Source organism: Macrobrachium nipponense, chromosome 21 (genome assembly GCF_015104395.2).
Source record: "Macrobrachium nipponense isolate FS-2020 chromosome 21, ASM1510439v2, whole genome shotgun sequence".
In the NCBI taxonomy this organism is placed as follows: Eukaryota; Metazoa; Arthropoda; class Malacostraca; order Decapoda; family Palaemonidae; genus Macrobrachium; species Macrobrachium nipponense.
Window position 1 is genome coordinate 26,827,469 of NC_087212.1, and position 26,465 is coordinate 26,853,933.

Below are 26,465 nucleotides of genomic sequence, written 5' to 3' on the forward strand. Positions count from 1 at the left end.
CTAGTAAAGCAGAAGCAGACTTGGGTGACGGTACTCACGAAGTCAGCTATGCTAACAGGTAAGGAACCAAGATATCAATCATGTAAATGGAATTGTTTCCCAAAATCCGAGTCTGTCTCCCCCTTCCTCCAAAGGTGGGATTCAGCTATATATATATCTGGCAGGTAAGGTTCATGAACAAAATGATATTGTTATGATACAATAAAGTTTGTTCATACTTACCTGGCAGATATATATAATCAAAGTGCCCACCCACCTCCCCTCAGGAGACAGTGGCACTAGAAATATCTGACAGAAAATGGGAATGGTTCCTGACGCCCGCCTCCCAGCGGCGGGAATGGGTACTACCACCTGGCCGACCACTGCGTGTGCCGGGAGTTTTGAAATTCTGTCGGACTTCGGAGAATACAGCTATATATATATCTGCCAGGTAAGTATGAACAAACTTTATTGTATCATAACAATATCATTTTTCTGCTCCTTTTTAACCAAGGCGGTGTCTCATGCACAGAGATCGTCGTTGTTGTACGCTCATCTTTCCCAGCAACTCTTCCCCAAGAAGATCATCAATGACATTTCCAGCGCTCTTTCAGCAAAGGCGACGCAGGATATGTTGGCTCGTTCAGCGAGAATTCCAAAGGCTTCATTTCAGCCTAAGACGAAGAAGGAAACGTCGATCAAGCAAGAGCCCTTTCGAGGAGGCCCTTCTTCCCGCGCTTCTTCCTCCAGAGGAACAAGACCTCCTAGAAGAGGAAGGACCTTCTCTTGATCGATCAGATCGAAGAAGTAGTACCCGTGTCCTCCAGACTGCAGTAGGTGCCAGACTGCTAAGTTTTGCAGACGTCTGGGCACAGAAGGGGGCGGACAACTGGTCCCTCTCTATAATCAAGAAAGGATACCTCATTCCCTTCGTTTCGAGACCACCTCTGACCACCACACCAAGGGAGCTGGTGGCCAGGTACAAAGACCCTCACATGAATCAGGCCCTTGCTCTAGCAGTAGAGCTTATGCTGGAGAAGGAGGCGATAGAGATGGCGAAGGACCCTCTTTCCGCGGGTTTCTACAACCATCTTTTTCTTGTGCCCAAGAACTCAGGAGGATGGAGACCGGTTCTGGACGTAAGCGGCCTGAATGTCTTTGTGAAGAAGAGAAGGTTTACGTTGGAGACTACATCCTCATTGTTAGCGGCCCTTCGTCCAGGGGACTGGATGGTGTCACTAGACCTTCAGGACGCTTACTTTCATGTGCCGATCCATCCTTCTTCGCGCAAGTTCCTGAGATTCATGTGGAAAGGGAAAGTGTTCCAGTTCAGGGCCTTGTGCTTCGGCCTCTCCACAGCCCCTCAAGTCTTCACAGGGCTGATGAAGAATGTAGCCCAATGGCTTCATCTCGAAGGAGTGAGGGTGTCCCTTTACTTGGACGATTGGCTGATCAGGGCCAAATCGAAGGAGAAATGTCTGGAGGACCTTCACGTGACTTTGACCTTAGCAAGTTCTCTGGGTTTGCTGATAAACTTCGAGAAATCACAGTTAATCCCCAGCCAAGATCGTATCTATCTGGGGATTCGGATGGTTTCTCAGGTTTTTCGTGCGTTTCCATCCCCGGAAAGGATAGCCCGTTGTGCAGAGAAGGTCGCAACCTTTCTAGAGAAAGATGTATGCACAGCGAGGGAGTGGATGAGTCTGTTGGGGACACACTCCTCGCTGGAGCAATTCGTTTCTCTAGGGAGGTTGCACCTCAGACCCCTCCAGTTCTTTCTAAATCGGAACTGGAATCAGGGTGCTCAGGACCTAGATTTCGTGTTCAAGATCTCGAACGAGATAAAAGAGGATCTCCATTGGTGGGCAGACCCTCTTCTCTTCAAGGAAGGCATTTCCTTACGTTTGAAGAACCTCGACCTAGTGTTATTTGCAGACGCATCGGACAAAGGTTGGGGAGCGACTCTAGGCTCCAGAGAAGTGTCAGGCACCTGGGTGGGGGAACAGGTGTCCTGGCATATCAACAAAAAAGAACTGATGGCGATTTGTTGGCCCTCAAGGAGTTCGAACCCCTCGTTCAGGAAGTCTCAGTTCAGATCACAACTCCGGAAACAACCCACAGCCCTGGCTTACATTCGGAAACAGGGGGGGACTCACTCATTCTCCCTGTACGAATCGGCAAGAATGCTCCTCTTGTGGTCGGAGGAAAGGGAGATAAGTCTCCTCACCAGGTTCGTACAGGGAGAAAGAAATGTCAGAGCAGATCTGCTCAGCAGAAGAAACCAAGTCCTTCCCTCAGAATGGACCCTACACTTGGACGTATGCCAGGAGCTGTGGAAGATCTGGGGCATACCTCATCTGGACCTCTTCGCAACTTCCAGGAATGCGAGGATAGACCTGTACTGCTCACCGATTTCAGACCCGAAAGCAGTAGCGGTAGACGCGTTCCTGATGGACTGGAGGAACTTAGACCTTTATGCGTTTTCCCCTTTCAAGATTCCAGGGGAGACTCTAAGGAAATTCTCAGCGTCAGAAGGAGCAAGGATGACCTTGATAGCTCCATTCTGGCCAGCCCAGGACTGGTTCACAGAGGTACTGGAATGGTTGGTAGACATTCCAAGATCCCTGCCACTAAGAGTCGATCTGCTCAAACAGCCCCACTTCGACAGGTTTCACAAGAACCTCCCCGCTCTCAGTCTGACTGGATTCAGACTATCAAGAGTCTGGTCAGAGCTAAGGGTTTTTCGGCAAAGTCTGCAAGAGCAATTGCCAATGCACGTAGACCTTCCTCCACCAGGGTCTACCAGTCGAAGTGGGATGTTTTCCGACGTTGGTGCAGGAATCAGAACGTTTCCTCCTCCAGTACCTCTGTGACCCAGATAGCAGACTTCCTTATTTTCCTGAGGGAAAAATGCAGTTTGGTAGTCTCAACGATTAAGGGCTACAGGAATATGCTCTCTTCTGTGTTCAGACACAGGGGATTAAACATCTCTGAAGATAAGGATCTACATGATTTAATCAAGTCGTTTGAGACCTCTAAAAGGAACTCTTGTTTAACCCCAAGCTGGAACCTGGATGTAGTGTTATCGTTTTTGAGGTCCTCTAGATTCGAACCTCTCCAATCAGCTTCTTTCAGAGATCTTTCTATGAAGACCTTGTTTCTCTGCGCTTTAGCTTCTGTTAAGAGAGTAAGCGAACTGCAAGCTCTAAAAGGAGATGTTGGGTTCCAAGGAGACACAGCTGTGTGTTCGTTTCTCCCGTCTTTCTTGGCCAAGAAGGAAAACCCCTCTTCCCCTTGGCCCAGGAGCTTCGAGATAAAAAGCTTATCCTCTCTAGTTGGAGTAGAAGAGGAGAGGACTCTTTGCCCTGTAAGGAGCTTAAAGTTTTATCTCCAGAGGAAGAAAAAACTTGGGGCTAACTCAGACATCCTATGGTATTCTGTAAGAGATCCTAGTAGGCCTTTATCAAAGAATGCCCTGTCATTCTTTATAAGGAACCTTATCAAAGAAGCTCACGCATCTTGTAACCAGGATCAGTATAGACTTCTTAAAGTCAAGGTGCATGAGGTAAGGGCCATCTCGACGTCTTTGGCTTTCAAGAAGAACATGTCCTTACAAAACCTCATGAAGGCGACTTATTGGAGGTGTGAGTCAGTCTTTGCCAACCACTACCTGAAAGACATAAGAATTACTTATGAGAAGTGCTTTGGGTTAGGCCCGTACGTATCGGCGGATTCAGTGCTGGGGCAGGGAGCTGAAGCATATCCTTTTTAAATATTTTCCCTTATTGTATTTGTATTGTGTTTTTTGGTTGTGGGAAGGAGGATGCAGGAGGCACCTCCTTCTTTTGTAGTTCTAACATTTGTGTTTTGGTTAGGTGATCGTTTTGTGCTTGAAGCTCCTTGCATTGGTAGTGGACAGGCTCTGTCATTTAAGTGGGTTGATCCCCTTTGACTAGACCCTAACTGGATTCTACCAAGTAAGCGGAGTCAGTTCCCATCGCTGTAACTCTTCAGGCAACACAGACTTGTAGACAGTAACTATGAAGTCTTCTGCCTAAATCAGGTAAGAACCAAGGGTATTTTATTACTTTAACATATGTTATTTCCCCTTTCTCTGGACTTAAATGTCTCTTTCCCTCCACCAAGGGTGTCAATCAGCTATGTATATATCTGGCAGGGAAGTTCATGTACAAAAATGATATTGTTAGTATACAAAGTTTTGTACATACTTACCTGGCAGATATATACGATTGATGGCCCTCCCAGCCTCCCCTCAGGAGACAGGTGGAAGAGAAAATCTGGCTGGGAAGGGGGATTGGTTCTTACACCCGCCACCCAGCGGCGGGTAAGGTAGATCACCTGACCTACCTGTAGCGTGTGCCGCGAGTTTTAAATTTTCTGTCGTGACGTCAGAGTCGTAAGCTATGTATATATCTGCCAGGTAAGTATGTACAAAACTTTATTGTATACTAACAATATCATATTTGCTATTTTTTATTAAGAAATTAGGTTTTAAATCTATGCTGAACTTTTTGTGCCGCACAATAGGGTATCATTTGTCTGTGGATGAATTATGTTATGTATCTTTATGTAAACACAAACTATATGATGGATGTTTTCAAAAACTTTTGTCTGTGTCCTTAGGTGGAGCCTCTTCTGGGAAGTCCAATTGACAAGAAGATAATAACAGTTAATGACAAAGGAGTGGAGAAGAAAGTTCCAGCACTGGTAAGGCATCTTTAACAATGTTGTTTTAAGGCAGCTTAGTTTGTAATAGTGGAGTTTATCCCTAAGACTACAGTACTAAAGGCTCTCAGTGGCATGTGTAAAATGAACCCAAAATTTTTTAAAGTATGAATAACATTTCATAGTATGTTTAAGTTAATGATCTTGTATGTCAAATTGTTAAAGAAAAAGTTTAATAATAGCACTTTCAGCTACAGCTAGTTAAGGTAATTGTTGCAGCTTGTGAACAGGGTAATAATAATAATAATAATAACAATAATAATAATTAATGATGATATTAATAATAATAATAATAATAATAATAATAATAAGAATCTAGAAAAACTAGAGGCTGAAGTAGCTCCAGGCCTCATGCAGAAGAGTGTGATCCTAGAAACGGCACACATAGTAAGAAAAGTGATGGACTCCTAAGGAGGCAGGATGCAACCCAGAACCCCACACTATAAATACCACCCAGTCGAATTGGAGGACTGTGATAGAGCAAAAAAAAATAAAAATAAAAATAAATAAATAATAATAATAGTAATAATATCTTTTATTTCAGCGCAGGGCCATATACATAGAATATACCCTGGGCCATATACATGGAATATACAAAATACAGACAATGACATACACAATCTAGATACATGAGACATGATAAAGAAATGAATAATCGGCACTTATCCACAAAGTAGCTGAGGTAGCATAAAAGATAGTGATCATAATACTGGTAATAATAGTAATAATATTGGTGAGAAAAAAAAATGCATTGAGAGTTATAACAGTTAGTGCACAGATTATATAACTTAAATTTCAACTAGAGACCTTAGGTGGTTACAGTAGTCAGGTCCAGAGGGCTAAATACGAAAATTGAATGTAAAAAAAAACTTCAACTTGATAGCCATCACAGTAATAATGAAAAAGTAAAATATCAGCAATAAATATAATAATGACAAAATCTGCAGATGACATCTTGTCAATACAGAGATTAAGTCCATTAGGGGACAAAAGCCTCATTTTCCCATCTTTCTCACAGTTTAGATCTTCTTTTTGCTTCACTCCTTAGGATGCCTTGTATGAGCGAGTTGCTGCTGTTTCTCACTCGGGTTACCAGACTGGACATTGTTCGCCTTACAATGATTTTTAAATTGTTCAGGTGGTTTTCTATGAACATCTGTGTGGCAGAGTGGTAGCGGGGAGTGTTTGTGATGTGTCTTGGAATGTTATTGTGCACAACAGTGATATGTCTCATGGTCTCTCGGGTATAGTTCGTCCAGAGGGAACACCCATAGTTACTGTAGCAGTACGAGCGGAAGAGCAGCAGTTTCACGTCTCGATGACAGAAGGCAAACCTCCTTGCAATCATGTTGCCAGTTGCACATAGTTTACGACACCTCTGTTCAATGTCTGCCGTATCTTTTAGGTCATCAGTGATAATGTGACCCAAATATGGAAATTCGTGCACAAAGTCCAGCCGACTTGGTTTTGTTGTAGATTATATCAAATTCCTCTTCATATTGGCGGCAGTCAATGAGTCGTTGGAGACCTTGCACTGATGGGGAAATCAGAACCATATCATTGGCGTAACAGAGGTTGTCTATAGTTGTTTTATTGACAGTGCATCCGATTGGGAGTGAGTTCAGTGTGACATTCTGTGTACATATTAAACAGATATGGAGAGAGAATGCCCCTTTGCTGAAGTCCGTTTAGGGAGCCAAAGGTGTACGATAATACGTTACCTCATTTGACACAGAATTGTTGTGTGGAGAACCAGTACTGTAAAATGCCAATTAGATATAGGGGTGTGCTCCTTTTATGCAGCTTCAGGAAGAGGTTCAGGTAGTTTACTCGGTCAAATGCTTTTCTCACATCTACAAAACAAAGGAAAACAGGAGAGGCTGATGATAGGTAGTAGTTCAGCAATTCTTTCAGTATGTAGATGCAGGTGTCGGTTGAGTGGTTTGCTTTAAACCCAAACTGGTTTTCAGTGGTGTGTAGAAAGAGGAGAAGTCTCACTAGAAGATCCGACTCAAGTATCTTCGATGCGATCGTTGTGATTGCAATCGGGCGGTAGTTGCCAGGGTCAGCTGCATCCTTTAGCTTGTTTTTGATTAATGGTATCAGGTGAACTAAGAGTAGGGAGCCTGGAAGAAACTTGTGAATTATGCACGCATTGAATAGGGCAGCTAGCAAAATGTAAATTATCGGATGGCAGAATTTGAAAGCCTTTGCGGGAAGACCATCACAGCCAGGCGATTTATTATCAGGTAGGCGTTTATGGCATCGCTTATGTTACCTGGCGTAATATGGTCTGCAAAATGAAATTGAATGTTGTCATTAAGGAGGTTATCTACATCCCTTCGGGTATCTTGATCATTTATGCAATTCAGGATATTGTTGAAGTGATCGCCCCACATACTTGCGATAGCTTCGTCTCCGCCTGTTTTCCCTACTCTCTGTGACTGCTTTTTTAGTGTTGGGATTTAAGGACTGGATATCAGTCCAAAGATGAGGATAATCACCAGTTGTTCCGATACGTAATACAAACCCTCGGTCCTTTAACAATAGGAAGGTAACTAGCGGCAGCTGGGACGGTCGTAAGCTTCGAACAAGGGGAGAACGGTAGTTAACTGCTTGTCCGATCGTGCGCGCGCCGCGCGCCCGAGAGGTGAAGAATCACTTTTGCTTTCGGCCGCGGGTGTGAAGGACGTGTTCGTCATCGCTCTCTGCCCGCCCGCTTCATCGTCGTATGCTTTGTTTATATTGTGTTTTCTACTAATGGTTTGGTTTGACTTGAAAATGAAACTGTAAGTACACTGTTTTCATTTTCATTACTTAATTATGAATCAACATGGAGCTATCGCCGTAGAGACGGCGATTTCCGCTCTTTTCATGAATTGAACCTTGAATTATGTCTCGGTGCCGAGGGCGGGCGCACTCGCGCCGAGTCAATGTATTTTGGTTTTGGGCGAAAGTGTGTAATTGAAAGATGTAAGTACTCCTTTTTTCTTTTTCATTATATTTTTGCCCTGTGCGTTCGTTGCCGAGAGCTTGATTGCGCTCGGCAAGAGCCTCTTATTTTGTATGAATAGAATGCAATGAAAGTGGATTCGCAATGCAGTTTTCTTTTCATTTTCATTTATTAATTGCATCAAATTTAATTTTGGATCAATTTCCGCTCTTACCCGGAATTAATCCTTACGATTTATTGCTGTGAAAGTGAAAATAGCAAGTGCAGTATTGTTCATTTTCATATATATTTATGATAGCATCATATTATTATGGATCAAGTTTCCGCTCTTACCGGGCAATTGATTTTTTTCCCTCTTTAAGTTTCTATGAAGTGAATCGCAAGTGCAGTATTCTGTTTTCATTTTCATATTACTTTTCACTGCTGTGCGGGGTAGGGGGAAAGAGCGAAGGTCTGCCAGGAAGTCGTCGGAAAGCTCTCCCGCGACTCCCTTGGTATCCGATTCTTCGTCTTCTTTCCTGCCCCCCCACCGCTCAGCTTCCTCGTATTTTGTTTTTGGGGTCTTCCTTCCGTTCGGGGTGGGGCATGTCTCCCCCCCCCCGTGCGTGAGGGAACCCCTCTTACTAATCTGTCTGTGCTACCGCAGGTGCTACAGCCGTGGGAGACGACCTTGGACAGGTATGGACCACTGCGGCTGCAGGGCGTGCCTAGCATCCACGATCTGCTGCAGAGTCTAGCGAGGTCTGGGGCGGTGACCTTGGAGTGGTCTCCACTACAACCTTCACGGCCGCTTATGCTGCTTCCCCCCGCTGGTCTACACTCCCCATGCTGTGTCGGTGACGCCGTCTGCCGCTTCTAGGGCCGGTCGCCGCCGTACCGAGGAGGGGTATGACGCCGCCGCCTGTGTTTTCTTCGTGTTGCCTGCCCCAGACTCCGCTGTTCCAGCAGCTCGCCCCTGGACCCGGGGCCGCCAGTACCCACGCTGGCTGCCGATGATTCTACGAGGCGATGGCTGGGCCCGCCGTACCTGTCGCTGATGTGGTTCCCGCTACTGGCTTGGCTGTCCCTTCTGTGTTTACCGCTGCCGCTGTTCCTGCCGCTCCTGAGCTGGTTGCTGTTCCTGTCGCTCCTGGTTCCTGCGGCCTGTCCATGCTGGTCCTGCCCATGGTGTGTCTTCCCCAGTCCCCAGGTCCTTCCGGACAGGTGCAGGGGGGGGGGTCGGGCCGTGTTGCTTCGGCCAATAGGCCCGACTCCGGCCTGGATGGAGGACCTGACGACTGTCCTGCGTGAGCTGACGAAGAAGAGGAAGGTGTCATCTTCGTCTGTTGCTGCCTCTTCCCCTTCGACTTCTAAGGCCCATAAGCCGAAGAAGAAGAAGGCTGCCTCCCCCCCCTAAGAAGTCTCCTTCGGAACTTCTAAGGGCCCGTCCCACCTCGGTGGGACGGGGGGTCCTTCTGCTGGTCCTCCTGCTCCTTCGGGGGCGGGGCCCGTCTCCCCTTCCGTTAAGGAAAGAGATAGACGGGACCAGAGGAAAGTATCGGTTAGCTCTGGTACTTCCTCGCCTGGTGCTAGCGGCGATGCCGCTACGCCAGGTTCCGGCTCGGTCTCTCGTTCGCGGGAGATCCCGAGTGTACGCTCTCCCTCGGGAGACCGTGCAGCCAAAGTTTCGGCGCCAGAGTTCGCTCGGCGCCAAGACCACGGCACGGAGCAGAAGGCTGGCGAGAACCGCTCAGGTGACTCTCGCCAGGCCAGCGGCCGCTCTCGCAGCGACCAGCTGGTAACCGGGTTTTGTTATTCCCCCTAAGAAGACTCCTTCAGGAACTTCGAAGGGCTCGTCACATTCCGGTGTGACGGGGGGGTTCTTCTGCTGGTCCTCCTGTTCCTTCGGGACAACGGGGCCCTCTCCCTTCTGAGAAGAAGAAGAAGACGGGGACCAAGGGTGTGCTGGCTACCGCTGGTACACCCTCGCCTGGTCTTGGCAGCTCTGCTGCTAAGCCAGGTACCCGGCTCGGTTTCTCGTCCGCGAGAAGTTCCGAGTGTACGATCTCCTTCGGGTGACCGTGCAGCCAAAGTTAAGACGCCTGAGTTCGCTCAGCGTCATGACCGAGGCACGGAGCAGAAGACTGTCGAGAGCCGCTCAGGTGACTCTCGCCAGGCCAGCGGCCGCTCTCGCAGCGACCAGCCGGTACCTGGTCGGGTGGACGTGACGGTCTCTGACCGGCCACGGGTTGGAGGCTGGGAAGAGGTCCCCCAGGTCCCCTCGACCTCCGAGCGGTACCAGCCGCGGCTGGTACCAGCGGTTTTGGAACGTGCCGCGAGGACGCTCACCGGTCTCACGGCGAAAGCGAGCTCTGCAGGTCACCTGACCGCCGCTCCCACAGGGACCGGGCGGATACGGTGACCAGCAGCAGCTCGTCTGACGCACGGGACCGGGGTCGACGTTGCTCAGTCGAGCCGCTCGCCACAGGTGAGCGGCACGGCCAGGCCTGCAGATCGATCCCCACCGCGGGTTGGTTGATCGGCTGCAGCCCCCCACGTACGCTGGTCCTGCCAGCGAGCGGGGGGGGAGCGTCAGGTCTGTCTCTCCACTACCTTCAACTTCCTCGGCTACACCGGGAAGAGCGAGGTAGCTAGGAGTGATCGTGAGAGGTGCGCCGCTCACGATCCCGTCACGACGCCGCACGTGCCACGTATGGTCTTAGGACCAACCAGGACGTACGCGCAAGTGATTGGAGGCGACCGTCAGGGGGGAGAGGGGGTAGCGTCAGTTCTGTCTCTCCGATACCTTCAACTTCCTCGGCATACGCCAGGAAGAGCTAGGTATATAGGAGTGATCGTGAGAGATGCGCCGCTCACGATCCCGTCACGACGCCGCACGTGCCAGGTTGGTCTTAGGACCAACCAGGACGTACGCGCAAGTGATTGGAGGCAACCGTCAGGGATCTGTTGCTGGTCCTTCTTCTGAAGGAGGAGGGTCCTGGGAGCTGCTCTTGTTGGAGGACTGGACGGTCCTACTCCTCAAGACGCTGTAACTTCCGAGATTCAGAGTAACTTTACCCAGGTTATTGCACTGATTCGTCAGCACAACGACCGGGGGGAAGGATCGCCGCTCCCACCAGCAGAGCCTATGTCTCTGCTCGAGTCGTTTTGGGGCCCGAGAGGGAACCCAAACCGACGGTGGGTATGCCGCGATCGGAGCTTACCGATTCTGTCTTGAACCAGAGTCTCTCGTCTCCGGACAAGAAGGCTCTCTCAGTTCTGGCCGGTCGATCAAGCTACTTCCACCTCCTCTACTGCGACAGCGGCGTTTCTACGTGTCTTCGGACACCGTATTTAAATACTCCTTCGGTCCTCCTGAGAGGTTTCGACCTCGACGAGGACTGGAATGAGTCGGAGGACGGTATCGGCTCTCTCCTGTCAGGTGTCGATCAGCCCCCACCCAGACGACGTTCACAGTGGCGGCAGACCCTTACCTACAGTGAGAGTTCGTAACCCTCCTCGGGAAAAACGTTTTCTCCTGACGATACGTTTTCCCAGACTCTGAGAGGCCATCGCCGCAAGGCGATGGCTGCTCCTACTCTTCTCCAACTGCTAGTTCCACTGGGAAAGGAGCAGATGGAAGTATCCAATTCCTCCCCCATTCCCTCTCTCCTTACGGCTACGAGGGAAAGGGGAAGGATCCTACAGAGATTTCTCTGTAGGATCCCACGTTGGGGACTGCGCTACCAGGGGGGGACCTTCGGGTCCTACCTGACGTAAGCCCCGGTCGTTGAGGAGGGATCCTGCCCCATTCTCGATTTCTACGGGAATCGAGAGGACCACCAGCCGATATCGTTTGACGAATTCGGTGGGGGTTTCGCAGACTGCTTAGAATTCTACGGAATTTCTAGCGCATTTCAGAGTGTTTAGAGTTTTCTTACGATCTCCAAACACTTAGCGAGACCACGGTCCAAAGTGAGCGAGACGAGAATCCCCGACCCCCGATATTGTTACACGATAATCGGGAACCTCGCTATGCTCGAATTCCTGGAATTTCTAGCATTAGGAAGAAGACTGCTGCTGAAAGAAGACTATCTCACAGTAGGCGACCAACCTGGAATAGAGAAGAACGACGGGAATATCCAGTTTGGCTGGAACTATCGTCTTAGTATTTCTGTTCACCATTGAAGCTTTCCTTCGAGGAAGACTTCTCCTTCACTCTCTTTAATAGAGAACGAAGATGGTCGATCTCCAATCCTTATTTTGTTTTCTTGAAGGAAAGAATTTAGGATGGAGATCGTTGTTCAGAATCCTACAAATATACTACGTATATTAACCTCGCGACATGATTCTGCTAAGCAGTTGAATGGTCCGAGGGGTAGGCGCATATCCTGGTTATTCTACGGATTGCGACTTAGACGAAAAGTATTCTAATTGAACTGCAACCCGGGTTGCCTGCAACCTCCCAGGAGTTTCCAGTTTCAATTTTATATACTTATGGTGTTGTCACAACAACACCATTTTAGCTTTTATATTTACCGAAATTCGTTTCGCTTAAATATAATTGCTCGAGCATATCTTTTTATGCTCGGTGGTTCTAGCCGAACGCATTCCTTCGTGAAAGGATTACTGGCAAACTCAGGATGACGAGTCAGCGACAGCTACTGCGTATTGAATTGCCCGAGGCATTTCAGTATCAGCTGCCGCTTTGAGATAGACGGTTGTTTATGTCTTTCTCACCTGCTTTGATTGAATAACAACCGTATCTCTGCCCAACAATCACGGACTTAAGTCTCTGATTAACGGGGATTCTCGCATACATGAATAACCATCTACTGCTGAGAAACGCTAGTATTCATCGTCTTCGGTATTGCGAGAATTTTAAACAGAGATATCTATTCGACTCTCATCTTTCTGTTTACCGCACGTAACAGAATTCTGTAATAGTCTCTTGCTGCATCGTATCCCGATAATGCGAATGATTTTTGCGGAATCTGAGTTTGTCCTCAAAATATCTTGTATTCGGAGGTGTACAATTGTTCATTGTTCACCCCGGATTAGCAGATGTATTGAAAAGACATCGCCTACTCCCACACCTGCCAGCTCTACTTCCAAACGTTCAGCCCATGAGAAGCAGTTCTTCAAGCTGCTCTCCCCTGTGTTTCATTACTGAAGAACGCCCCGCTTTCATTGCACAACGGACAGCAATGAAATGGCGGTTAGCGTTTTCAGTCATTTGTAAGCACAGGTTTAGAATCTTGAGATTCCTTCTCTCGATTCAGCTGGAAGACGTAGGTTGCATTCATTGCCTACCTTCGTCTTCAACGTCACATAGTGTTGTTTCTCCTTAAGCTGAGATTCAACGTCTATGAGATTTTCTTGCCATCAGGACCTCGGTCTTTTGAAGGCAATTGACTTTCGCCTTTTGAGCTTATGCATTAAGAGAATCATCGCCGCGCCGTCCGGCATCGTGACTAACAAATATTTTATTTGTTTGGTCTCTCAGCATAACTCTTTAAAGGGCGAAGGTCACGTGACTTATACCCGGATGCTTGGACAACTTACCTCTACTGATTCCGAACCAGTCAGTCGGCAGCTGTCAGAGCGTCCGAGTCAGTTACGAACTATGCTGTGGACTTAGTTCGGTTGTTCCAGAGCAATCATTACTTCGTCTTAATAGCTTGTCAGTATGAGTACTGTACATAACCAAAGTCGAGAAGAGGGATAGGTCATACGACTATTCCCTTCTTTTCGTCTTAGGTAACTGCATGACTTCTCTTGAGAAGTCAAGCACAAAGGGATGGGGATTTGTGACGCTCGATTTCGTACCGATCTTCGTAGCGAAGACTCAGAACCCTTCGGTAACTGACGATTGGTTCGAGTCCTTCACAATACCCTCCCTAATGGACGTCACCGCCTCCGATACGAAGGCTATGCTGCTTTGTCCTGTGAAGGTGCGACGGAGCTGTCTGAAGAAACTCGACACCCAGGATGAGTGTGGACGCCTCTTCATCATTCTCTCGCGTTCCGCAAGAACTTCTCCGTGGCGCAGGTAATGAAGGCAGGCGCCTGGTCCAACCGGACCGCATGCACCTCCTTCTACCTTCAGGATATTGCCCACAGTTCCTTGGATCTTTTTCCTTGGGAACCGTGGTGGTTGCTCAACACGTTGTGTAGTTAACCCAGACCCTCGCAGGCTGAACAGCATCGAGTCCTGGTGTGACCGTAAGAATGGATGAGGAATGAGAGTGTGACTGGCTCCTCTTCCCATCTTTTTCTTCCCTCTACCTTTGGGTAGAGGGACACGGTCGTCACCCTGCTGGGTAAGGACGAGATGCAGGTGAGCTACTCAATAGAGCACCATCCTATCCCTTTCAGTAGGGATAGGAGTAAATATTCCACCACTTCCCCAAACAGGGGGAGGAAGTGGATGCCAAATTGAGACAAACCCATCATTTTATGATTGTCTCTTGCAAACAGGAACAAGTTCTTGCTTGCTGGTACGAAGAGATACGCTTGCCTCTCTCTTAGTACTTGGCCCAGAGGTCTGACCATTGATCCTGCGGTGCACACCCCGATCAATCGGACAGAGGTTTGGATCCCTCCCTTGCTCTTACGACCAGGGAGGCACTCCAGGGTTGGACGAACACCAGTCTGTTCACCAAAAAGACTCAGATTCCTCCCACCAAGAAGTGAGTCTTCCTATTGTTAAAGGACCGATGGTTTGTATTACGTATCGGAACAAATGACAATTTGTCGAAAATTGCATTTTTCCTAACTATACAAACCTGAGGTCCTTTACATATAGTCCCACCTCATGCCACCCCTCACTCTGCAACTTTTTGCATGGGCCTAAAGCAAAAGTGATTCTTCACCTCTCGGGCGCGCGCGCGCGCACGATCGGACAAGCAGTTAACTACCGTTCTCCCTTGTTCGAAGCTTACGACCGTCCCAGCTGCCGCTAGTTACCTTCCTATTGTTAAAGGACCTCAGTTTGTATAGTTAGGAAAAATGCAATTTTCGACAAATTGTCATATTCTAAGTTTCTAGACAATGCCTGGAGTGTATGAAAGGGATTCTAAACCAGCTCTCCTGGCTGAATCCTAACTTTTATATAACTTACCAAGTAATTATATTGCTATTAGTTCTTATTTCTTGTTGCAGTTTAAGATTTAAATTTCACAGTACAGCTCTATGTTTGGTGTAAGTAATTAATTCCACCCCCTTTCTAATAAACATCATTAGTATGGTAGCTCTTGTGTAGTTGAATTTCACTTGTTGGTTTACCAGCTTTTTGTGAAGCACTCCTGTTTTGTTTTTGTAGTGCTAATCCTTTAGCTTATTTAATTGTCTATGTCAGACTTTATTGCTTATAGTATTAGGTATTGCAACAAAGGTTGCAAGACTAGGTTGACATTGGCTAAATATTACGCAGAGTTTGTAGTTCTTGCAGAGTACAAACTTGTTCTCCTGACCTTAATTGTGATGAATGTAGGAATGGGATCAAGGAAAGTGGAAGACTTTAATTTCTCATGTAGCGAGACTACAAAGGGATAGAGATAGAAAGGCAGCTGCTAAAGCTGAGGTTAGGACATCTGGTTCTCCTGAAATAGGCCTAACTCTTCCTTTGATGCATGAGACTGTCTTTTCTCCCATCCCTACTCATTCTGTGCCATCAACTCCATAGGGGACCACAGCACCATTAAAGCAATATTAATTTCGTGAGAAACCTAGGGAGAATGAAGCTGAGGGGAATGACTAAGGACAACATAGCCAAAGCTCACACATGGCACAGAAATGGCATGTAAAGAAAAAAAAGAGAAAAAAGGGCTGACTGCACACTGAACTCTTCACTGTATACCTTTTCCCTGGAACTTAGAATCCACTTCTTTGATGATGGGATGAATCTGGGCAATGCATTGTGGGTGAGTTTAATGGCTGTTCAAACAACAGTGAAAACAGAAGAGCCATGTTGGTTGGGGGATTGGTTACGGACGTCTGAACGGTTCTTTGGCTGGAAAAATTCTGACAGAATTTTCTCCAATCGTGCTTTAGCCCTCAGGCTCCCTTCTGGGTCCATCCAAGATGGCTGGGCATACCTTGGAGGGTGTAGGAAGAGACAGGCAGTCAGCGAGACAGAGGAGGATTCTAAATTCCAGAAGAAAGAAAGAGGAATTGTTCCTACACGATATACAAACCCTTGGTCCTTTACATTAGGAATCACTTTCAGTGTAGGCTGGAATTACGGCCATTAAATTCTTGAACAAGGTGGTTAGGCAGTAACTACCATCTGGTAGGCATGTAGGCCCACCTACCCGGATGTAAACACTCAACTTTGCTTTCGGCTGTCTTCCGATGAAGACGTATTTTTGTGAGCTCTTGCTGAGTAGCCGTTAATCATTTTCCCGGTGCGATCTTTAATTTGTTATATTTTTAATAAATATGTATATACAGTAGGGCCTCGTTAATCACGGGGGATAGGGCCCAGAACCCCCCGTGATAAGTAAATACCCGTGTTATCCTGGTAACCCCCCTAAAAATTGCTTTTAACTGCCTACTTTAATAATTAACTCACCCAAGACCACTATTCAATGTTTATAACTGCCTACTTTAGTTCAAGCACCAAATATGTCTTCAACTATCACCTTAAACTAAATTCAAGACAGTTTCAAAGTTATTTTTTCCTATCTTCAATTTCCCCTTCATCAGATCAGCAAACAAAATTATAATTACCTAACAATTCCTTTCTATTTTCATGATTTGGCTGCTGCACCAAACTACAAGTACATAGTATATCTATTTCGTGAATGAACATATTTATGATAGAAAAAACATGATTTACTGTAATGATTACAGCACCCAACTATAATATTAATGTATAAACAGCAAAATACAGCAATAAAAATCTATTTTTGTCTTTTGTTTACGTTTAGAATCAGCTGATGCACGTTTATTACCGAAAGAATTATTTTGGAAACAATTTAGTTGCTAAAAGAAACTAATTTATTAATGGAATTATTATTATTTTTAACTTTGTACATATTAGTTTATGATATTATGATACAGTAATTCATATTTCATTGAGAGAGAGAGAGAGAGAGAGAGAGAGAGAGAGAGAGAGAGAGACAACTCTTGGATGAGAGTAACTGTTGAATAGCTTGAGAGAGCAGCTTGGACGAGAATACTGTTACTAGCTTAGCTGGAGAATAACAATGAATTTGTATTTTAAATATTTTTATGGTGATAAGAAATGAAACATGGATAGTGAAGATATTCTTTGTATACTGTTATAATGTGAAAATCATTTAGTCAACTATAAAAGTTGTATTGAAGCAGTTTCGTAAATCACAGAGTAATAGATCAGTATTATAGTTTTTTCTGTAAGTGGAGAGAGAGAGAGAGAGAGAGAGAGAGAGAGAGAGAGAGAGAGAGAGAGAGAGAGAGAGAGAGAGAGAGAATTTTGCTATTTACATTCATAGTATTTGAAAATTTGTAAATGAGTGTATCCTAAAAATGCATTTAGTCATGAAAAGAAGAAGAAAAAACAGTAATTAGTGAATCTTGCTCTATGATAAAATTCGAGATTTCGTTAATTTTCCGGGGATATACGTAGTATGTTTTTGGGCCTCCACCCAACAAAAAAGTAAGTAAAATTGATTGTTTTATTGACGAAATTTAGAGTGGATAACTTACGTAAAAATACATCGGTAGTTTTTAGAACGGTATAACCACTCACATTGTGTAAAAATAGTATGTACCAACGAGACTAGGTTTGGTGACGTCACGGTTGTCATACGTATTTTTTTCGTGAATGAATATACATTTATGATAAAAAAAAAAAAGTTACTGTACTGCTTAGAGTACCATACTGTAAAATTAATGTAATCACATCAAAATAAAGTAATCATTGCATGCTGTAAACATGTAGTGTATTTTCATCTTTTGAAAAATGCATTCCCCAAGGAATTATTCCTTGAAGAGGCTTTTTATTAAGAAGATATGCCAATAATATATAAGATATGCATTTTATTATGAATATATGACAATAATATATAAGGTAAAAATGGTTTTATTACATTTGCGCTTCGTCGCCGATCGCAAACAACAATACGATAATCTATGACAATTATCGTTTGTATGACTGCAGTGTTCAGAGAAGTTGATTACGTTATACCAAAACAATAATGAAGTTTGAATTGAAAAGTAATGTTTTCCTAAATGTTATTACTACTGTAATTACACCACTACTATTAACATTTCTAAAAGGTTAAGAATGGCAAAGGTGCTGTTAAGTGTAACTCAATGTTTACATTTCTGCTGGCCGTTCAACTACAAGTTGATGTCAATGATGTGGAATTATTCCATGAATAGGCTATAATATTATGAAGATATGCCAATAATATATAAGGTGAGAATGGTTTTATTACCTTTATTGTCAGTTAATATCATAATGCGAATCTGTTCATGCATTTGCTGGTTACCGGAACCGGACAAGGCTTAGCCTACAATGGACAAGCCTCGATGGGCGATGTGCTGATTCATACCAGTGATATAGATTGAGAAGTGGTCCGAGGAAAAACCTGTGATTAACTGAATCCGTGATTGCTGATCCGTGACTAAGCGAGGCCCCACTGTACTGTGTTTGATATTAATAATTAATTGAATTTAATCATTAATATGCAAACCCACTTTTTGTGATAGATTTGATAGCTGCCTTTCTACTTTGTGATATGATAGCTGCCTTTCTACTTTGTGATATGATAGCTGCCTTTCTACTTTGTGTTAAGGGTCGGCGGGAAAGGTATGCCAACATCTTTATTAGTACATATTTTTGCCCTTATACGTTAGGACAAGATATGTATTCATCTGAAATTTACGCTTACCTTTGGAAATTACCGAAGGGAACTTGGGAGGTTTGTCCTTTGTTTCTTTTGGTAATTCCTCTTCTCTTTCATCCTTTCGCTAGCTATTGGACGAAGGTAGAAGAGGGGGTGTGTGGTGTTGGTGTTTGGGGGATCTCCTCTCATTTCGGAGGGCGGTGCCTTGGATGTGAGAGGAGTATCTTATATACTTTAAATCATATTTTCTTTCTTTTACAGGCTAACAGTGGTGATAGTGATTACAGCAGTAGATGATTGGATATCTCTTAGTGTTTGTTATCCTAACCTTGGAATTGTAGCTGTGACTCGTAGGATGATGTGATATTGATCCTCAAGTGTGTGTATTGATCCCCTGCTGAAAATCATATTCATTTACCACTGCTATCCTGGAGTTACGACACTGGACAAAGCCTTCGCCACTACCGTGTGATTATTAACTATATTCCTGCTGGTAAATATACCTCATCCTGTAGAAGAAGTGCAGTATTTGGAGAAGTCAAAGAGGAAGAGAGCTCGTCAAGTGTCGTCATCTTCCTCTTCGGAATCATCATATTTTTCATCAGTCTCCACCCCTTCGTCTTCTAAGGCTCCCTGCCAAAGAAGGAGAAGGTAGTCCCCCCCCCCCCCCCCCCCCCCCCCCCTCCCCCCCCCCCCCCCCCCCCCCCCCCCCCCCCCCCCAAGAAGTCTTGTCATGTTACTTCTAAGGGTCTTTTGCTGGCTCCCCTCTCCAATTCCTTTGGGAACAGGAACCATCAAGTTGTCCCCAGGGCCTAGCGTGTTGGGAGCCGTAGAAGCGCAAACTTCATTTCGCACTTCTGCTGCTAGTCCTAGAGGTTCTGCTGCTAAAACTAGTTCCGTGTTGGGCACTCGTTCACGAGTCCCCAAGTCCACTTAAATCTTTGGATTCGCATGCATCCAGTGTTGGTGACACTGAGTCTGCTCACCGTCACGACTAGGCATGGGTGGAAGAAAGGAGCGAGTCACGACTAGGCATGGGTGGAAGAAAGGAGCGAGTCACGACTAGGCATGGGTGGAAGAAAGGAGCGAGTCACTCAGGTAACTCATGCCTTGCCGATGATCGCTCTCACTGTGGTTGCTTGGTTCCCAGGGTTGATGTGGCAGTCCCGCAGGACCGTGCATGCAGAGACCGGTAGGGGCTCCCCCATTCGGTCCTCTTGAGAGGTTTCGGCCTCGACAAGGGCTTGGACGTGTTCGGAGGATGGTATCGGCTCTCTCCACTCAGGTGCATGCTCAGCCCCATCCAGATGACGGTCATGTTTGTGTGACTGACCAGTGTTGGTGGCGGCAAATGTTTTGCCTGCTGTACAAGAGTTTCGTAACCCTCCTCGGGAAAGGATTTTCTCCATACAATAACGCTTTTCTAGACTCGCATTGCAGCCATCACCGCAGGTTGATGGCTGCCCGTGACTCGCTTCTCCTGCTAGTTCTGCTAGTAAGGCAAGCGAGAGCATCCAGTCTTCCTCCCCTATTCCCTTTACTTCCTATGGCTATGCCTGGAGGGGCGAGTTGAATAGGAGGGACCTTAGGTTTTTTGCGTTTTGGGGGCCTCGATTGTATATTTGTACTCTCATTCCAGTCATTAATGCTTACATTTAGGACTGGTTTTTATGCCCGTTCCTCCTCAACCTCTCGAATGAAGAAGCTGGAAAACAGCCACTAAATTCTTGAACAAGGTGGTTAGGCAGTAACTACCATCTGGTAGGAGGGAATACATACTATCCTGCCTGTGTTTTTGTGTGCTCTTGACTGACTGTCGTTGAAATTGATTTTCTTGGTGGGATAATTTCTTTTGCTACTTTTTTATATATGTACTGAATATACTGTGCTTGATATTTATTAATATACAAACCCATGATTTGTGATAGCCTTGCAGACTGCCTTCCTCCAGTGTGGCTCTGGGCTGGCGGTCAAGGTCTTAAAATTAGCCCCATATCACATCGTCATGCCCTCTGCTTGTAAGGGCACAACAGTATATATTTTATGATTATTTTTAGGTGTTGCTTTTGCTGCATGCGCTGTTAAGTGTTTGCAGAGAGGAAACTTTGGAGGAAGGTTGCCGAGCATTGTCAGAGGTTTTTTCGCTTCCGACAGTGCCCTGCTCTTTTGTTCTTGCTTCTCTCAGTAATTTTTCCTTACACCATTTTATCCTTTGTGGGTGATCTCTCCTCGCCCTCTTTGTTTGCTTGTTGGGCGAGGAGGGAGGGGATGGGGTTGGCAGTCAGGTGACCTCTTCACAAGGGCCTCCTCCTGCTTTGTAGGGCAATTACTCTCTAAACAAGAAGAGTCCTCTACTAATTATTTTAGTTTGTTCATGAAACTTACCTGACAGATATATATACGTATAGCTGTATTTTCTGAAGTCCGACAGAATTTAAAAATTCGCGGCACACGCAGTGGGCGGCCAGGTGGTAGTACCCATTCCCGCCGTGGGAGGCGGATATCAGGAACTATTCCCATTTTCTATTCATATTTTTTCTGTCACCGGTCGGTAAACAACTGTTTACAGACCCTCCGCCATAGGTATTTTTTGAAAAACTTCGGCTTCATTAAGCCGCTTAAGTATCCTAATTATTCTTTCGATTATTAACTTGGATTTGTGGCTAGGCATACGCTATCGTAAATGTTTTCATTGCATTTTATGTCTGAAGATAGTTAGCCTAGTTTCAGACTTTGTTGTCTGCATGGTAAGGTGAGGCTACCGGAACTTTCGGTAGACACTCGCTTTATATATATGACGTTTACATGTTTTCTTTGCATAAGTTCAATGTAATTAGTGTAATGTGTGACTCATTACGGAAGAAGGAGGATTCATGTACGCATTTTAGAGCGTGTTAGAATCAGGAGTTTTCCTCCACATTATCTTGATAAAACTATAGAAAGGTAAACAGAAGTTAGAAATAATGAACCTTCTAACCTCCTGTAGATTTTATTTTGCCTAACCCTGTGGTATGGCTTACGGGCCTAGAAGAAGTGTCTGCTAGAGGATTACATCAAGTATTCTTAGACTAAAGTGCTCGCTCTCCAATCAGTGTTGTGAAGTGTAGTGCCCCTTGTGTTGTGGAGGGGGCGTCAGATCGGCCCCATAATGCCTCTAGGCCCTGACCTCTGTCGGACTCCCAGGACTCTGGGAGAGGGCATGTCGAAACCGCAAGAGGGTTACGGGGGCTCCCCACCGATCTGGCGTCCCTTCGGCAGAACCTGTTGACGCTTCCCAGGCTGCTAAACGTCCTCCGAGGCGTCCTCCCCGCGCAAGGGTTGGAGCTCTCGGAAGGACTCGCGCCATCTAAGAAGCTTTAGAGAAAAGGACGCTTCACGTCCTCTCTCTCGTTAGGAGGGAACGTCAGATCGGCCCCATAACGCCTCTAGGCCTAGACCTCTGTCGGACTCCCAGGAAACCAGGGAGAGGGCATGTCAAAAGCCGAAGGAAGGTTACGGGTTTTTCATGCTGATCTGGCTTCCTTTCGGCAGGTCCTGTTGTCGCTTCCCAGGCTGCCGAAGATCGAGCACGTGCACGAATCTTGAAGGATTGCTTCTCGTCCTCCGAGGCGTCCTCCCCACACAGGGGTTGGAGCTCTCGGAAGGACTCGCGCCCCCTAAAGAAGCTTTAGAGAAGAGGACGCTTCACGTCCTCTCTCTATCGTCTCGAGAGGATGAAAGAGTCCTGTGCCCTGTCAGGGCTCTCGAGTTATTTAATTTTACGATAAACGAAGGAAGTAAGAGGTCCTTCGGGTAATGTATGGTGCTCAGGAAGAGACCACATTTACCCTTTTCGAAGAATGCACAGGCTCTTTTCCTAAGGGAATTATTAAGGAGGCTCATTCATCTTGCCAAAAGAGTGATTTGAGCTCCTGCGAGTGAACGCTCATGAAGTTAGAGCTGTTTCAACCTCGCTAGCATTCCAAAAGGATTTGGTAATCAAGGACATTCTAGATTCCACCTTTTGGAGGAGCAACTCAGTATTCGTCTCCTCTCCTAATGGTGCTCCGTATACGTTATGTAACGTTCGCTTTACTTCGAAAAAGCAAGCTGATAAGTTTGACGTCCGGCAAGCTGCTTTGCACAGTCAAACAACTTATGTCTCTGGTTCGGCATAAGAAGGGCAATTTAGACGTGAAGAAGTTTTTGGAGGTGCCCGACGTCCTATAGTAGAGACATTCTCCAGGACGCTCGGCAAGCACCTTGCGAGGGTGTCTTTCGGACGCTCGGGAACGTTCCTTTGCTGAGTGCGTTTCTGGAGATGGTCTTTTGCATTACTAAGACGCAAGTTGTCGCACAGGCGGCCACTGTCTTTGTAAGAAGGTATGAAGGTCTTTAAGGCCCGTCTTGAAGACGAAAGCCATACGTCTTCCTTTAGTGTTCACACACTTCAGGAGCAGCGTTGCGGCTCTCCATGGAGACTCGCATGAGGACGTCCCTTGAAAATATTCAAGGTCATATGCAAAACGCCGGTTCGTAGTAAACATTGAGATGTTGGAAAGGTTCGCTCGCCAGGACGCCTCTTGACGGGCCTTGCATGCATCAGGGCGCTCAACGAGTTCCTCTCTGAAACGTCGTTCAGAAGACTTGGTGTTCTCTGCTCAGACACGCTCGTAGCTAGGCAGGACGTTTTTTGAGGACGCTCAGCAGGACGCTTTCCAGGACGCTAAGCAGGACGCTTTTGAGGACACTCGGCAGGACGCTTTTGAGGACGCTCAGCAGGACGCTTTTGAGGACGCTCAGCAGGACGCTTTTGTGGACATTCGCCAGGACGCTTCGGTGGAAGCTCGGCAGGACGCTTTGCGAGAGTAAAGGCGTCTTATTTGCTGTTCATCGACGATTCTTAGGACGCTTGACGCTTTATAAACGCTCGTCAAGACGAGGTTTTTTCAGGACTCTCCACAGGACATTCCTTTACAGAAAAAAGGATTCGGAGTTAGCGGAGAGACATACCGAATTTTTTTCTTCGATCCCTCTTTCCTCTTCATCGATTTCTCTGAGAATCGGAAGATTATATACTCGGATTCCTGGGTGGACTTTCGGTCATGTTTAAAGGGTTTTCCCCTATTAGCAAAGTGCTAATAGTTTTGTCAAGTAAGGACGTTTTCCCCATTGTCAAGATACTAAACGTTTTGTCATTTAAGTGGGGGACCCCTCATAAATGGGTAGTTCTCATTGACATAGATTTTAACGTTTTTATCGTTTAAGCGGATAAACTCGTTAACAAATTTCGGAAGAGCTCTCATTCATTTTCAGAGGCTCAATCGGGGAGTAAGAAAAAGACTTGTAGACTAGATCCAGGAAGTCTTATGTCCAATATCATAAGAACATTGAACGGTCCTTTTCGATCCTCGGTTCTCTCTTGATGATCTCTATTCGAATATTACTCCCTTTTCTTGGAAAAGAGTCTTTGGCAAAGAGTCAAGGAGTTTCTTTTAAAAAGCCTCATTCATTAGAGCGTGGACAGTCGTTTTCCTTTCTTTCTCTCTTCCTCGTCGAGGAAAGATGTAGTAGAGAATTCGATGTTCAAATTACTACAATACTTACGTAGTTTATCTTTGCGTCATTTTGCTAACGCATGGGTCAAGTCATATAAGCATATCGTATTTACCTCTGCGGATAGAAGCCGAAAGAACTGTTGTTCTAATGTGTTTATTTGACACTCCCTTCAACCTTCCAAGAGTTTTCGGAGTAAGAACAACTCTTCAGGTATTGTTACGACAACACCGACTCAGCTTCTGTTTTTAGCGAATTCAGTTTCGTTTAAATAGACCTGCTTGAGAGTTTCCTTTTGCTCGATATCATACCTATTCCTTCGTAAAGGGAGTAGCTGGCAACTCAGGCAGTTAGTATTCTGTTCACCATTGAAGCTTTCCTTCGAGGAAGACTTCTCCTTCACTCTCTTTGATAGAGATCGAAGGTGGTCTATCTCCAATCCTTATTTTGTTTTCTTGAAGGAAAGAATTTAGGATGGAGATCGTTGTTCAGAATCCTATAAATATACTACGTATATTAACCTCGCGACATGATTCTACTAAGCAGTTGAATTGTCCGAGGGGTAGGCGCATATCCTAGTTATTCTACGGATTGCGACTTAGACGAGAAGTATTCTAATTGAACTGCAACTCTGGGTTGCCTGCAACCTCCCAGGAGTTTATTTCAATTTTATATACTTATGGTTTTGTCACAACACCATTTCAACTTTTATATTTACCGAAATTCGTTTCGCCTAAATATAATTGCTCGAGCATATCTTTTATGCTCGGTGGTTCTAGCCGAACGCATTCCTTTGTGGAATATGGATTACCTGGCAACTCAGGATGACGAGTCACGGGGGAGCTCAAGCTCAGCTACTGCGTATTGAACTGCCTGATAGCAGCTCAGTATCAGCTGGGCCTCCGAGATGCACGGTTGATTATGTCTCTCTCTCTCTCCTGCTTTGATTGACTACCGAACCGTATCTCTGCCCAACAGTCATGGACTTAGGTCTCTGATTACGGGGGTTTCTCGCAATTGATGAAGGAACATCTACTGCTGTGACGATAGATTCCATCGCCTTCGATATTGCGAGAATTTTTCAACAGAGATATCTCTTAGACACTTTCATCTTTCTGTTTAACGCACGGTAACAGAAGTCTGTACAAGTCTCCCGCTGCATCGCACTGCGATAATGCGAATGATTTTGCAGACATCTGGGTTTGTCTTTAAAATATCTCATATTCGTAGGTGTACAATTGTTCATTGTTCAACCCGAATTAACAGATATGTCAAAAGACATCGCCTACTCTCCGACCTGACAGCTCTACTTCCAAATGTTCAGCCCATGAGAAGCAGTTCTTCAGGCAGCTTTCCCCTGTGTTTTCATTACTGAAGAACGCCCCGCTTTCATTGCAACTACGACTTCTCACCGGACAGCAATGAAATAGCGGTTAGCGTTTTCAGTCATTGGTAGGCACAGGTTCAGAATCTTGAGAATCCTTATCTCGATTTGTCTGTGAAGACGTAGGTTGCATTCAATATCTACCTTCGTCTTCAACGGTACAGAGCGATAAGATCTTCAAGAGTAATGGCAGCCTCTTGGCCAAGGCAAAGCAGTGCTGCCTATTTTCAGTGTTCAATCGGAGGAGGCCGTTTCTGGAGATAGTGAAGGGAAATGACTGTTCCTCCACCTCGACCTCTGTGAAGTTCCTTATGGTTCTATCTTTCCGTCTGAAGTATGAGATAAGCTAGAAGTCCTAACTATTGTAGAATATGCAAATATGTTGTTGACGGCCTCTAGGCTCAGAGATTCGGTTCTGTCAAACAACAAAGCTTCACGATCTTTGAGGTCTGTGGAGATCTTAAAATTCTCTGGATCAAAGGTTCCGACATGGAACTTAGACGTAGTCTGAGTTTCTGATGCCAAAAGCAATTCGAACCTATCCTTTCTGCGAACTTAATACACGTGACCAGAAAGGCTAATATTCTAACCGCTCTAGCCACGGCAAAGAGGGTTAGTGAGGTTTTAGCCATCATCAGAGGTTTTGGCTTTAAAGGACATAATGCGGTCTGTCCTCTAAGCATTCCGTTCTTGATAAGAACGAAAACCTGTCTAACCCTTGACCCGAAGGCTTGGAGACCAAGGGTATGGCACAAATTATTGGGCAAGGGCATTAGAGAGTCCTGTGCCCTGTAGGGTCTCTCAAGTTTTATCTTGATAAAACTATAGAAAGTCAAGGTCAACGGACAATCTGCGGTGTTCCGTAAAAAGACCAGACTGGTTCATGTCCAAAAACACCCTGGCATTATAGCCAAGGAGTTCTTTTAAGAGGTCTCATTCATTGTGTTTGCATAAAGATTTGAGATTTTTTCTTAATATGAATGCTCAAGAGGTGAGGGCGCGGCCTCGGAAGCATTTCAACAGAGCATGACACTCAGTAACATCCTGAGTG

At 45.7% G+C, this 26,465-nt stretch overlaps 1 protein-coding gene across 1 annotated transcript in view; it reads left to right on the forward strand.

Annotated features, from left to right (window-relative positions):
• LOC135197856 (activating signal cointegrator 1 complex subunit 2-like) overlaps positions 1-26,465 on the forward strand; it is a 283,256-nt gene that overhangs the window by 28,861 nt on the left and 227,930 nt on the right. Inside the window, exon 2 of the mRNA XM_064225038.1 lies at positions 4,624-4,707. Coding sequence (XP_064081108.1) covers positions 4,624-4,707 — 84 coding nt within the window. The remainder of the gene's footprint in view (positions 1-4,623; positions 4,708-26,465) is intronic.